General features: G+C 42.9%; 1 protein-coding gene across 1 annotated transcript in view; it reads right to left on the reverse strand.

Moving 5' to 3' along the window:
* Positions 1–15,867, reverse strand: part of nudt14 (nudix (nucleoside diphosphate linked moiety X)-type motif 14) — an 86,331-nt gene that overhangs the window by 30,631 nt on the left and 39,833 nt on the right. The window contains exon 2 of the mRNA XM_064925054.1: positions 3,157–3,200. Coding sequence (XP_064781126.1) covers positions 3,157–3,200 — 44 coding nt within the window. The remainder of the gene's footprint in view (positions 1–3,156; positions 3,201–15,867) is intronic.

Genomic DNA, 15,867 nt, shown 5'->3' on the forward strand with positions numbered 1-15,867 from the left:
AGTAATTTTTCCAACAATTGTTTACAGACAGTGTATGTCAACTTCTGACCCACTGGAATTGTGATAGTCAAATAATCTAAGTTGACTGTGCCTTTAAAACAGCTTGGAAAATTCCAGAAAATGATGTCATGGCTTTAGAAGCTTCTGGTAGGCTAATTGACATCATTTGAGTCAATTGGAGGTATACCTGTGGATGTGTTTCAAGGCCTACCTTAACTCAGTGTCTCTACTTGACATCATGGGAAAATCAAAAGAAATCAGCCAATACTTCACGACAAAATAATTGTAGACCTCCACAAGCCTGGTTCATCCTTGGGCGCAAATTCCAAATGCCCGAAGGTACCACGTTCGTCTGTACAAACAATAGTACGCAAGTATAAACACCATAGAACCAGGCAGCTGTCATACCGCTCAGGAAAGCAATGCGTTCTGTCTCCTAGAGATGAACGTACTTTGGTGTGAAAAGTGCAGATCAATCCCAGAACAGCAGCAAAGGACCTTGTGAAGATCCTGGAGGAAACGGGTACAAAATTATCTATATCCACAGTAAAAACGAGTCCTATATCGACATAACCTGAAAGGTCGCTCAGCAAGGAAGAAACCACTGCTCCAAAACCGTCATACAAAATGGCAGACTACAGTTTACAACTGCACATGGGGACAAAGATCACACTTTTGAGAAATGTCCTCTGGTCTGATGAAACAAAAATAGAACTGTTTGGCCATAATGACCATCGTTATGTTTGGAGGAAAAAGGGGGAGGCTTGCAACCCGAAGAACACCATTCCAACCGCACGGTGGTGGCAGCATCATGTGGGGGGTGCTTTGCTGCAGGAGGGACGGGTGCACTTCACAAAATAGATGGCATCATAAGGGAGAAGAATTATGTGGCTATATTGAAGCAACATCAAGACATCAGTTCAGGAAGTTAAAGCTTGGTCGCAAATGGGTCTTCCAAATGGACAATGACACCAAGCATACTTCCAAAGTTGTGACAAAATGGCTTACGGACAACAAAAAGTCAAGGTATTGGAGTGGCCATCACAAAGACTTGACCTCAATCCCATAGAAAATTTGTGGGCAGAACTGAAAAAGCATGTGCGAGCAAGGAGGCCTACAAACTTAACTCAGTTACACCAGCTCTGTCAGGAGGAATGGGCCAAAATTCACCCAACTTATTGTGGGAAGCTTGTGGAAGTCTACCCAAAACATTTGGCCCAAGTTAAACAATTTAAAGGCAACGCTACCAAATTCACTCAATTAGTATGTAAACTTCTGACCTACTGGGAATGTGATGAAAGAAATAAAAGCAGAAAAATCTAATATTATTCTGACATTTCACATTCTTAAAATAAAGTGGGGATCCTAACTGACCTAAGACAGATAACTTTTACTAGGATTAAATGTCAGGAATTGTGGAAAAACTGAGTTTAAATGTATTTGGCTAAGGTCTATGTGAAATGTAAACTTCCGACTTCAACTTTAAGTATTGTGATATCATATCTGGCAATTCCCAGCCCTAATGAACTATCAAATACCCTTTTCACATTAATGTGCTGAACCAAACAGCACTGGCTCAGCTCTTTTTATTTTTACATTGTCCTTTCTCGCATGGTTCCAGCAACTATGGTAGATAAGTAGGCCTAACCAGGCCAGCACAACAGTACAATTCAGCTTGGCTCAGCTCAGTGTGAAAATAATTAAAGATACTGATTGCTCAATACAAAGCACACCCATATAGATTATTCCATGCAGATATTCGATCCCTTCTCAGTCATAAATTTGGTCCGTTTCCTGACCTTTTCTTCAGAGAGGAAACCTGAAACAACCTCCACTTTTACCGTCACATCTCCATTGGAACCCACCCAAGTCTTGCCTCCACTTTAAACAAGAATTTCCATACCATTTTTTGAACACTGATTAAAGGTGCAGGCCAATATTTCTCTAATGAGAAACATCCGTTTACCCTTTACAAAAAGGACCATTATGCAAACCAACTCCTAGACGTTAACCCCATGGTTCTGTCATCGTCCACTCTGGAAATGTCTGCGGAGGCACTTGGACTGAAGGCCAGATTCGGATGTGCCGGGGGGCTTTTTCACTGGCATTTTTCAGTTTACTGCTCTTTTCTCCATCACGCCATCCTTTCCCAGTAAAATGAATGATCTCTCAGGAGTTGGTGGGGGGAGATGCAGGAATGAGGGCTTAAACGGCCCATGAAGTACCCCAAGGGCACAATACTACTGCTCTCTGAATAGCAGGTGGGAGCCTGGCGATGTGCTTTGACACCAAGGTGCGATATTACCCTTCCACTCGTCGTTCGTCAGGATTTTATAGTCATGGTTCAACAGTGTAATAAGTCCACAAATAAGACCACCTTGTTTCACCCAGAATGTTATTGTATTTTGGCAATTTATAGGGTGGCCATTTTATGAGAAGTGATTGCTTCCTGAAAGGTCAATGACAGACAAGGAGGGAGTCATGATTTGTCCGACACCGGGACCCTCAAAGGTGATACTTATTTGGTGAATTAAAGCTTCTTCGGTGGGAGAGTAGTTTCTACCTTCCTCTGTACTGGTAATGTGGATCAAAACAGACGTTTTACCCTGCAGTCGGCGGTATTACCATGTGCTTACCATCATCCACTTATTCAGACTGATAAGACTTAAACAAAGCAAAGAGCCCCTTTCAGATATGCATAAGTGAATAACAGCATGCGACCAAAGCTGTGGTGATGGGACTGGAGTGACTTTACTCTGATATATAAAAAGTGGTTACAATCGTGTAAACACACCTCAGTTTTTAAATCTCCACGATAAATACCCAGAGCTTATATCGACTGAAGGAAGAAATTGTCAGGATGTTGGCTCTTTCCCAAGCTCATTGAAATGGCATTAATATTGTATTTTTGAGGTTACTAGGTAACACGTCAAAGTGAACGGTATGGGAAGCCATTCGGAAAAGCGACAGAGGGGAGCCATGTGTTAATTTAAAAGTTTTCACTTCTTGACCACTGACCATTAGGGACGACTCCTCAGCTGACAGCGAGGGTGATGAGGTGGTGAAACAATTGAAGAGTGTGAATGGGTGTGTCAAGCTTTGGCACAGAATTTTCTTACCAACAATGAAACAGGTCAATGGCAGATAGAAGCTCACCTGTCATGTGTTCGCATGAAGTCCCACGATTTCTTTGTCCCATTCTGTGAACGAAACAAAAACAGAAAACAACAAATGACAATCACATTCTGAAACCATTGTGCTAGAACTAGCTGTCCTACACGTCGGTGGGCTCGGATGGATATCAAATCATCCGTGACCGCATAGAAAAGGCTCTTTTGTAAATCCAGGTGTAGACTAGGGAAAGGAGCTAAACGAATAAAAACAATGGCTTCACACAAGACATCAGCCTCCTCTTCAGTGGGTCAAACATAGCTACCACATCAATAAACACACTAGCCTACTCCCACAGAAAACATCTTGACGGACAAACAGAAACCAGCATAGCACCTGCACCAAAAAAGTGCCTATTTACAAAGTCCTTTGGGCTATTGATGAGTCGACTTTGGCGATTGGCTAAGCCAAGACTAATCGGAATTAATTTCATCTCTTGCTATCAGTTTCTGGCTTGGACAGAGTGTTAAAGCTTGTTAATCACCGAAGACAAATGTCAATCTAGCTACAGTACATACAGGAAGCCGAGACACCAACACATACTGCTAACCGCATCATGGTCATATTAACTTATCATTCTTCCTCCCTCTTATTTTTTATCAAAACGGGACTTAGGTGGTCGGAATTGGAGACCCCCCATCTTGGAGGTGTAGAGAATGTTTTACATTTTTAAGCCCATTTCCTGCATTTTTACACATTTCTCCATGGAGCGGAGATAGAAAATGTGCTTTAAAACTGCAAAAATGTGTGATTCTACACTGAACAAAAATAGAAACACAACATGTAACAATTTCAAAAAATGTTGTTGAGTTATAAGGAAATCAGTCAATTGAAATAAATTCATTAGGCCCTAATCCATGGATTTCACATGACTGGGCAAGGGTGTGGGCCTGCGATGGGAGGGGGAGGCCAACCACCCACTTAGCACTTGGGAGCCAGGTCCACCAAATGTAGAGCCAGTCCCAGCCAATCAGAATGGGTCTTTCCCCACAAAAAGCCCCTCCGCAAGTGAAAAGGGAGGATGTGGAGGTCCTAGGCTGGCATGGTTACACGCAGTCTGCAGTTGTGAAGCCGTTTGGACATACTGCCAAATTCTATAAAACAACGTTGCACGCGGCTTATGGTAGAAAAATTAACATTCAATTCTCTGAACACAGCTCTGGTGGACATTCCTGCAGTCAGCATGCCAATTGCACACTCCCTCAAGACTTGAGATGTTAGTGACATTGTTGCCTGACAAAATGGCACATTTTAGAGTGGCCTTTTACAGTCCCTAGTAGAAGGTGCACCCTGTGTAATGATCATGTTCAATCAGCTTCTTGATAAGCCACACCTTTTAGGTGGATGGATTATCTTGACAAAAGGATAAAATGCTCACCAACAGGGATAACAAATTTGTGCACAACATTTGAGAGAAACACTTTTTGTGCGTATGGAACATTTCTGGGATATTGTATTTCAGCTTATGAAACATGGGACCAGCACTTTACATGTTGCGTCTATATTTTTGTTCAGTGTGCATATTCTGCCATTGAGCTGAGAGAAAATGTTTTAAAGCAAATTTCCTGCAATTCTATGCATTTTGCCATGGCTAATGCTTTGTTATTTTGCTGAAACATAATAAATACTGCTAAATTAAATTGTTTTTGGAATTTTAAATTCTCCCCATCTAGCTTTTATTTTGTTGATTGATAGTTCGCAAAGATTATATTATAAAACAAAAAAAGTCCATTATCTAGTCTACATACTTTATATCTGGTTTTAGTCATTTAAAGTTTACACTGAAAGTGTTGTTTTTTTCCTTCCCGAAAATATATTTTTTACACTGCTTGGACTTACGAACACTTCGGTGGCTAGCCTAAGGATTTCAATCCCTGCCTCTCTCCACTACAGTTATGTAAACCTCTACGACACACATACACACACTCCCTTCTTCGGTAAATCTCTGGCATGTTTGATTACTTTGACGCCTGGGGATAGGAATTAAGCAGAGCAGAGCAGCACAAGAGGGGGCATGTAGGAGAACACTACTATAATACTAGGCGGAAGGCATGAGGCTTGGATGTACATAAATGTTATTGTATAGCAACACACACCTAAAAACATACTGCAAAACATTGTTACCTAGCACCGGCTCACAATGAAGTGTAGTCTACTATGTGAACTGGCCAACAAAAGAGGCTTACTAGTGGGTGAGTAGGGCAATTAAAACCCCAGCAGAGGGAAGGCTGTGGGCCATCACATCTGCAGACTGACAAAGTGTCTGTGTGCATGTAATTTTTTGTTTCAATAGAAAAATGTATGACATACTGGCACGGTGGCTTGCATCATGTCAAATATCTAAAATACTAATAGCAAGACATTGACACATTGTGATGCTAGTTAAACTCCTCTGTGTAAGAATGGTAGACTGGATAAAAAGGGGTTGGGTTGCACGATAAGCATTTTTCCCATATTTGGGCTTAGCAGATGCCCATCCTGCCACACCCATCTCAGACTGGACAGGCCCCAACAGAGTAGGAGGGTTGGAGGGAGGAAGAAACCCTTGTTTGCTCAGATGACAGGAGTTTACTAGAACAACTGAAGTAAATGCCAAAGATGCCTCATGTGGGTGTATGCTGGCACTGGATTCAGAACCACACAGGTTTTTTAAGGCCTTTCCAATGCCAGCACAGGGCAAAATTAAAGGCCACATTCCTTCCCTATGTTGACTCAGATGACAGGCCATCATCGACTTACCCAGCATCCAAGGGTTCCATGCTACTCGTCCTGCTGTTATGACACTATGGCAACCTACTGGACACACTGCTTTTCCTAAACAAGATTGTTGTTTTAGCTATACGATTCTGTTAGCTATTGATTATCCATCTACCCACACTCTTCTGCTGTACAGGAAACAAGCCTATGGCTGGCTAGTCAACTCTTCTGCTCCCGAGTGGCGCAGCAGTCTAAGGCGCTGTATTTCAGAGCTAGAGGCGTCACTACAGACCCTGGTTAGAGTCCAGGCTGTATCACAACCGGCTGTGATTGGGAGGCCGTCATTGTAAATAATAATTTGTTCTTAACTGACTTGCCTATTTAAATAAAGTTCAATTTAAAATAAAATTTAAAAAAATTAAAAACACTTGTGATGTTCATTTCATCACAGGTTATAAAAAAATATATATCCACAATTTTGATTTTGACAGGACAGGGCCTTTAATGCAAGTCGGGTAACTGACCATGCAATCTGATCTGGTTGGTTGGATGGATGGTCGATCCAGGATGGTTTGGTCATTAGGTGATGATTACAGAAGTTAATTCTCAGGACAGAGACAGTTGACAGGCCAACGGCTCACTGAGCCAAACGAAGCTTTGCAATTTCAGAAACTTATCCCCGTGTTATGGTTAAACAACTTCGGCAAGACCTAACAAGTCCTTGGTCATCAACATAAGAGGCTTGATCTGTTAATAAGAAGCTTGCATAATGGCCAATGTGCATCATTAACTGCTGGCTCTAGCGTAAAATGAGAGTGTGGAAAGTGAGTTTGCATACTGCTCCAGCAAACGAAGCGCAGCAATAGAGGCCATCCAGGTCATGTTTGCTTTAGGGCCCCTTCCGTCATCCCTGATAATGAGTATTTTGGCTCCAAAATGTGGCGGGAATTGCAGTTCGTGCCAGCAAGAAGCACGTCCAAGGGTTATTACCCCAGAGAGCCAACAAATGCCTGAAGACAAACAAAAATAATCTGGCCATCACAACCTTGCGGCGCATTCACAAACCAGGAGCGTGTTAAGGTGAACTAGTTCCTAGCGAGGCGTGCTCAATGAGTGGTCAGCCCACACCTTTCTGAAAATAAAGTCCTAATCAATTTCATGAGAGAAATTAGAAAGCACATTATAAGCCTGTCTTAAATTATACAGTACCAGTCAAAAGTTTGAACACACCTACTCATTCAAGGGTTTCTTAATTTTTTACTATTTTCTACCTTGTATAATAATAGTGAAGACATCAAAACTATGAAAAAACACATATGGAATCATATAGTAACCAAAAAAAGTGTTGAACAAATCTAAATATAATATAAATTCTTTAAAGTAGCCACCCTAGGCCTTGACAGCTTTGCACACTCTTGGCAGTCTCTCAACCAGCTTCATGGGGAAGGAGTTCCCACATATGCTGAGCACTTGTTGGCTGCTTTTCCTTCACTCTGCAATCCAACTCATCCCAAACCAACTTAATTGGGTTGAGGTTGGGTGATTGTGGAGGCCCAGTCATCTGATGCACTCCATCACTCTCCTTGGTCAAATAGCCCTTACACAGCCTGGAGGTGTGTTTTGAGTCATTGTCCCGTTGAAAAACAAATGATAGTGGGACTAAGCACAAACCAGATGGGATGGCGTATCGCTGCAGAATGCTAGTTAAGTGTGCCTTGAATTCTAAATAAATCAGACCGTGTCACAAGCAAAGCACACATCCTCCTCTATGCTTCACTGAGGGGAACTCCACATGCGGAGATCATCCGTGTGTGGTGTCTTTAGTACTGGTTTCTTTACAGCAATTCGACCATGAAGGCCTGAGTCAGTCTCCTCTGAACAGCTGATGTTGAGATGTGTCTGTTACTTGAACTCTGAAGCATTTATTTGGGCTGCAATTTCTGAGTCTGGTAACTCTAATGAATTTATTCTCTACAGCAGAGGCAACTCTGGGTCTTCTTTTCCTGTGGTGGTCCTCATGAGAGCCAGTTTCATCATAGCGCTTGAGGGTTTTTGCGACTGCACTTGAAGTAAACTTTCTCAGTTCTTGGAATCTTCTGGACTGACTTACCTTTGTCTCACAATGATGAACTGTCGTTTCTCTTCACTTATTTGAGCTGTTCTTGCCATAATATGGACTTAGCCCCGTTTGGTAAAAGACTATGTTCTGTATCCTACCCCTACCTTGTCACAACACAAATGATTGGCTCAAACATATTAAGAAGGAAAGAAATTCCACAAAATTAACTTTCAACCAGGCACACCTGTTAATTGAAATGTATTCCAGGTGACTACCTCATTATGCTGGTTGAGAGAATGCCAAGAGTGTGCAAAGCTGTCAAGGCAAAGAGTAGGTACTTTAAAAAAACTCAAATATAAAATTAATTTTGATTTATTTGTTTAACACTTTTTTGGTTACTACATGATTCCATGTGTGTTATTTCATAGTTGTAATGTCTTCACTATTATTCTACTATTATTACCGGTACATGATTAACAGCTCAGTGGGGGGTGGACAATGATTTTCCCTCAGATGACCCTTATTCACCATTTTTTAAAAAACACATTATTTGAAGCTCTCTTACAAGTCATAATTGAGGTTACAGGACCGATAGCGAGAATAAACACTCAAATTAAATTAAACTAGGCAAGTCAGTTAAGAACAAATTCTTATTTACAACAATGGCCTCCACCAACCAAACCCGGATGATGCTGGGCCAATTGTGCACCGCCCTATGGGACTCCCAACCACAGCCAGATGTGATGCAGCCTGGATTTGAACCAGGGACTGCAGTGAGACCTCTTGCATGGAGATGCAGTGCCAGACCGCTGCGCCACTTAGAAGCCCCACAATGGACAAGTAAAGTAAACACAAAAGCCAAGTGAAGCAAAGCAGTTGAGTCTTTTGGACATGTATAATCAGTATAGTTGACTCTAAGAAAGTCAGGCTATCTATCGGGTGTGTGCCCACTTCAAAAGGGCTCTACACATTTTTACAGGTGTGGAAATACATTTTCTCCTGTATGAGACTGGAAAGGGGGAAAGGTTAAAGAGGCACCGTTTCACTACAAGCACGTGCTTGAGTGCATAGTTGTGGAGGTGGGCATGTTTAGATCTGCGGGCCTGTTTGGAAGTGAGAAACTGGGAAATTAAAAAATGGTGACTGGCCCACATAATGACCTGCCTCAGAGGTCATGGTACAAAGCATGATCCATCAAAAGCACACCTTTCCAGCTTCTCTACCCAATACAACTGAGCAAATTCTTGCATACACATGTCCAAACCAATTACAATGAAGGGAAAAAGAAAAGAAAAAAAAAAAGAAATCAGGTTTCTGGAGCATCAATGTCAGACTTAGCTTTTACTGTAAATGACAGTAAATACCCCAACCCAAAATCAAGGGGAAATGAGAGTCCCGCAGAGAAGCTACAAGTTCAAGCAGAACAGACATGCCAAATGCATGAAAAGTGATGACGAGCACTGAAAGTGAAAGCAGGGTAAATCCACCGCCTCTGTATATGTGCCCTGACATGCTTACGGGAAACGCAGGTATTGACACGAGTTCCCGATTCAGTGGAGGCATGTAATTACTGACACAAAATCCTGCAGTGTCAACTAACAGCGCGAGTGTCTGACACGCTTGCTGCAGTTCCTCCCTGGGGCCAAGCCAACTGCACCCTTCTCACTTTCCCTTGGCAAGAGCAAACTACTGATGAGGAAGCCAATGATAGCGCACCTGTCACCATTAAGATTGAATACGCTTTGCACTTGGGGGCTTTGCAAACATTGTAGGTGGGTGATCACGCAACATTTTAGCATAATTTTTGTAGTATACATTTGATTATGATCTTTTAGTAGCCTCACAAGTCCAGGAAAGGAACGAGTCAATTCAAAAGATAGAGAGCTGCCAAAGTGTAGGAAACACCAGGTGAAGCTATTTTAGAACAAGGCATTATGCTTGATGATGGGTAACACTGCAATGACAATGCCCTACTGATGCATCTTCAAAAGACTCAATCATGTAAAATGTGGGAATTAGAATTGTTCTGTAAATGCCCTTCTATGGCAATGATGTGCAAGATGCGGTAAGGCAGCTTGTAGAAGTGGGTTCTCAGCGACCCTCAGCAAAAGCTATCAAGGCACAGCCAAAGCAATCATCCCTGACCGTACACACTTCCAAGTGTTTGGTGCGCCACGTGCTGTTCCAACTCCTCTCCTTCAGTGCCTCTGAGGGTTTTCTTTGGGGATGAGGGGACAGCTGGCAAGCTGAGAGGGGTGCGAAAGTGGCACTGTGGGAAGGGTCTTGGCTCAACTGCATGGGGCAACCAGTGGAAGTCGCACGGTGCTGGGAGGCAGGGGGAGGGTATCCGGGTATCAAAGAATGAGCCATGGTGACACAATGAGCTCTTTTGAGAGGCGCAATGGGCCTCTAGGAAGATCAAAGGCGACAGAGTCGAGACCTGTGTCAGCTCCAAGACAAATAGGCCAGGTCCATTGGGTGCACACACACACACACACACACACGACAGCCATGTGTTTGATTCAGTGTAGAAATGAGATACTCTGTCTATTAATAAAAGTGCTTACCTTTGAAATATGTAAGCAGCATGAAAGCAATGAGCCTGTGTCTATTCTGCAGTCAGAGAAACCCACCCTACTACAGATTCTAAATGTGCAGTATTGAGGACAACAAAATACAGCTTGGCCTACAGCAAAGTTATCATTGTATTCAGAAACAAAAGAATACAGAGCAGGCATCATTTTCAGACAATCTTCACCTGTATCAACTCCACATGTTCCCTCTTTTTATGACCGGTCTCAAGGGGAGGAACTGATCTTCCCCTATGAGGGACAACCTGTTTGGGGCCCGCCTGCCTGTCACCCCCCTCCTCTGGTACCCTGTCACTACTCCCAGATGGTGGCGGTCCCTCATTAACAGGGGCCACTTACTGGGGCAGCTTGAATAGCCCTTGGGGACCCCGAGAATCACCGGTGACACAGATTGCAATACAGATCACAGGGAAGAGGGGAGAGCTGGGAAGCTGCAGGAACCTTGAAGTTAATGTGGTCCCCCTGACTCAGGGCACAATAAAGACAGATCTTCGTGTGAATGGGTATTGAAGGGGGGTGAGCCTTGTTCTTTTAGGTGCTTAAAGTCTAATTACCATCGTTCCCCTAGTTTATAGTGCTTCGACCCCGGCAGCTGCCGAAAATTTCAATTGCTGTCACGCTGCCGGGTACAATGGCAGTCTTTAATTCCAACCATGTGCCATTCAATTTCCCAGGATTTAGGCCCCGCTCCTTGCCGGGCTCCCTGCGAGTGACAGTGGGTGTGTCATGTTTTGAAGAGCTTCTGACACCATTCATGTGTATTCTCATAGTGTGCATCAAGTTACACACTGGCAAAGAGTGGCATGGTTCCTCACAACTTAATTGGGGATTCAAGCAAGAGGACACCGCAGCCCCTTGTGGCACTCAACCACAAGTAGCCTAATATGGGCAACAGCCATAGTAACCATCTACATAAAAACTCCCTGCTTCTTATAAAAGTCCAGCAAAATTAGAGATGACGACCTGAAAAAAAAAAAAAAAAAAAAAAAAAACAAACTCCCCTCCGTATTCATTTGTACAGTGAAGCCCAAACTTTTAAATTTAGCTCTATACTCTTTTGGATTTGAGATCAAATGTTTTATGGAGGCAACAGTAATGGGGTGCAAAAGAACAAAAAGTAATATGGGGATGAGGCAGTTGGGTGTGCTATTTACAGATGGCTGTGTACAGGTACAGTGATCGGTAAGCTGCTCCGACAGCTGGTGCTTAAAGTTAGAGAGTGAGATACAAGACTCCAGCTTCAGTGATTTTTGCAATTCGTTCCAGTCATTGGCAGCAGAGAACTGGAAGGCGGCAAAAGGAGGTGTTGGCTTTGTGATGACCACCTGCTAGAGTGCGTGCTACGGGTGGGTGCTGCTATGGTGACCAGTGAGCTGAGATAAGGCGGGGCTTTACCTAGCAATGACTTATAGATGACATGGAGCCAGTGGGTTTGGCGACATATGTAGCGCGGGCCAGCAAACGTGAGCATACAGGTTACAGTGGTGGATAGTATATGGGGATTGTGACAAAATGGATCGCACTGTGATAGACTGCATCCAAGTTGTTGAGTAGTGTTGGAGGCTATTTTGTAAATGACATCGCCGAAGTCGAGGATCGGTGGGATAATCAGTTTTACGAGGGTATTTTTGGCAGCATGAGTGAAGGATGCTTTGAGAAATAGGAAGAAAATTCTAGATTTAATTTTGCATTGGAGATACTTAATGTGAGTCTGGAAGGAGAGTTTACTGTCTAACCAGACACCTAGGTATTTGCAGTTGTTCACATATTCTAAGTCAGAACCGTCCAGAGTAGTGATGCTAGGCGGGCGGCCAGCAATCGGTTGAAGAGCATGCATTTAGTTTTACTAGCATTTAAGAGAAGTTGGAGGCCACGGAAAGAGTGTTGTAAGCATTGAAGCTCGTTTGGAGGTTTGTTAACACAGTGTCCAAGGGAGGGCCAGATGTATACAAAATGGTGTCATCTGCATAGAGGTGGATTAGAGTCACCAGCAGCAAGAGCGACATCATTGATATATTCAGAGAAAAGAGTCGAGCCGAGAACTGAACCCTGTGGCACTCCCATTGAGACGGCCAGAGGGCCAGATAACAGGCGCTCCGATTTGACAAACTGAACTCGCTGAAAAGTAGTTGGTGAACCAGGCGAGGCAGTCACTTGAAAAACCAAGGCTATTGAGTCTGCCGATAAGAATGCTGTGATTGGCAGAGTCGAAAGCCTTGGCCAGGTCGATAGAAATGGCTGCACAGTACCGTCTTTCATCTATGGCAGTTATGATATCGTTTAGGACCTTGAGCGTGGCTGAAGTGCACCCACGGCCAGATCGGAAACCAGATTGCATAGCGGAGAAGGTACGGTGGGATTTGAAATCGTAGGTGATCTGTTAACTTGGCTAAAGGTCTGTAACAGTTTGGGTCAGAGTGTCTCTTCCTTTGAAAAAGGGGATGACCGTGGCAGCTTTCCAATCTTTGGGGATATCAGACGATACGAAACAGAGGTTGAACAGGCTAGCAATAGGGGTTGCAATAATTTCAGCTAATAATTTTAGAAAGAGAGGGTCCAGATTGTCTAGCCCAGCTGATTTGTAGGGATCCAGATATTGTAACTCTTTCAGAACATCAGCTATCTCGATGAGGGAGACAGGGGGGCTGGGCAAGTTGCTGCGGGGGATGCAGAGCCGTTGGCCAGGGTAGGGGTAGCCAGGTGGAAAGCATGGCCAACCATAGAAAAATGGATATTGAAATCCTATTTATCAGTGGTGACCGTGTTTCCTAGCCTCAGAGCAGTGGGCAGCTGGGAGGTGGTGCTCTTATTCTCCATGGACTTTACGGTGTCCCAAAACCTTTTGGAATTAGTGCTACAGGATGCAAATTTCTGTTTGAAAAAGCTAGCTTTTGACTGTGTATATTGGTTCCTGACGTCCATGAAAAGTTGCATATTGCAGGGGCTCTTTGATGCTAATGCAGTAAGCCACAGGATGTTTTTGTGCTGGTCAAGGGCAGTGAAATGGAATGGAATGAACCAAGGGCTAGATATGTTCTTAGTTTTTTTTATTTTGAATGGGGCATGCTTATTTAAGAGGAGGAAAGCACTGTTGTAGAACAACCAGGCATTCTCTACTGATGGGATGAGGTCAATATCCTTCCAGGATATCCGGGCCAGATAGATTAGAAAGGCCTGCTCGCTGAAGTGTTTTAGGGAGCGTTTGACAGTGATGAGGGGTGGTCGTTTGACTGCGGGCCCATTACAGACACAGGCAATGATCGCTGAGATCCTGGTTGAAGACAGCAGAGGTGTATTTAGAGAGCAAGTTGGACAGGATGATATCTAAGAGGGTGCCCATGTTTACGGATTTAGGGTTATACCTGGTAGGTTCCTTGATAATTTGTGTGAAATTGAGGGTGGCTTGCTTAGATTGTAGGACAACCAGGGTGCTAAGCATATCCCAAGATGAAGGGGGTCTATAACAAGTGGCAACAGTGAGAGACTTATTTCTGGAAAGGTGGATTTTTAAAAGTAGAAGCTTGAACTGTTTGGGCACAGACCTGGATAGTATGACAGAACTCTGCAGTAGATTACAATTCCGCCCCCTTTGGCAGTTCTATCCTGACAGAAAATGTTGTAGTTGGGGATGGAAATGTCATAATGTTTGGTGGCCTTCCTAAGCCAGGATTCAGACATGGCTAGGACATCAGGGTTGGCGGAGTGTGCCAAAGCAGTGAATAAAAACATTTAGGGAGGAGGCTTCTGATGTTAACATGCATGAAACCAAGGCTTTTAGTTACATAATTCAACAAATGAGAGCACCTGGGGAATAGCTGTAATGCTGTGGGGCTACAGGGCCTGGGTTAACCTCTACATCACCAGAGGAGGAGTAGGATAAGGGTACAGCTCAAGGCTATAAGAACTTGTCGTCTAGTGCGTTGGGAACCGAGAAAAAAAGGAGCAGATTTCTGGGCGTGGTAGAATAGATTCAGGGCATAATGTACAGACAAGGGTATGGTAGGATGTGAGTACAGTGGGGATAAACATATGCATTGAGTGACAATGTGAGAGCTTGCATTTCTGGAGACACCAGTTAAGCCAGGCGAGGTCTCCCCAATATATTGTCACCTTTATCGTAAATACGAATAGAATATGTTTCTGAACAGTTGTGCATTAATGTGGATGATACCATGATTACGGATAATCATGAATGCATCGTGAATAATAATGAGTGAGAAAGTGAGACGCACAAATATCATACCCCCCACAACAATGTTCACCTCCCCTGTTATTGGTAATGGTGAGAGGTTCGCATGATCTTCATGCATTTGTAACTCATCATTATTTAAGATTAATTTATGATTATCTGTAATCATGGTAGCATCCACATTGTGTTCAGAAACATTCTACTCGATTTCATGATAAAAAAGGTGATATTATTTACCATAAATTTATAAATTGGGCACAATATTATCCAAAACACAACCAAAATAAGACCACAAATGCATCCAACAAGTTTGTAGTCACTAGCATTATGCAGTCATTGATTGCATGCTATGGACATGGGATCAAATGCCAAACTTGACTAAATGTAATACTCTAAGTGAATTTGTCAAAATACTTCTGACACCTTCAAATATACAAAGTTAATAAACAGTAAAAAAAAACCGATGAAAATACTCTCAAATAAATAAAGGTGACATTCTGTACTTTCGCCTCATAAATAATTTCAACTCAAATCCAAAATGCTGTATTACAGAGCCAAATTAAAAGTTCTAGCTTTACTGCCCAAATAAATACATAGGGGAGTGTACATTTAAGCCTAGGCAATATGAAATAACCAAAGATTAGGCTACCCAAGTAAAATATTTTAATAGGTTCTGGAAATACAGCCTACACTGCATTTTTGGGCCTGCTGAGAATATAAACTCTGTGGATTGTCGAATTTTTCAATAATGATAATACACATTAGAAACTGGGTGGTTCGAGGACTGATTGTTGATTAGCTGAAGGGCGTGGAATATTAGACCGTATACCAGAGGGTATGACAAAACATTTATTTTTACTGTTATAATTATGTTGGTAACCAGTTTATAATAGTAATAAGGCACCTCTGGAGTTTGTGGTATATTGGCCATATAACATGTCCTCGTGCCATCTTGCTTAAATATAAAATCGCTCCAGCCAGTCCCTTTAGTTCTGATGGCACGATTATATTAAGGAATTCAGATTGCCATGGGTAATTGGAACACAATTAACAATTAAGCACAGTAGCACCACCTGACAAGAGACGGGAGGGGGTTTCTCAAATAGTCCACAGAGACAATCGGCTGCTTTGTGACGAAGAACTAAGGAGGCGACAAAACA

This window comes from Oncorhynchus masou, chromosome 19, assembly GCF_036934945.1.
Source record: "Oncorhynchus masou masou isolate Uvic2021 chromosome 19, UVic_Omas_1.1, whole genome shotgun sequence".
NCBI classification, from domain to species: domain Eukaryota; kingdom Metazoa; phylum Chordata; class Actinopteri; order Salmoniformes; family Salmonidae; genus Oncorhynchus; species Oncorhynchus masou.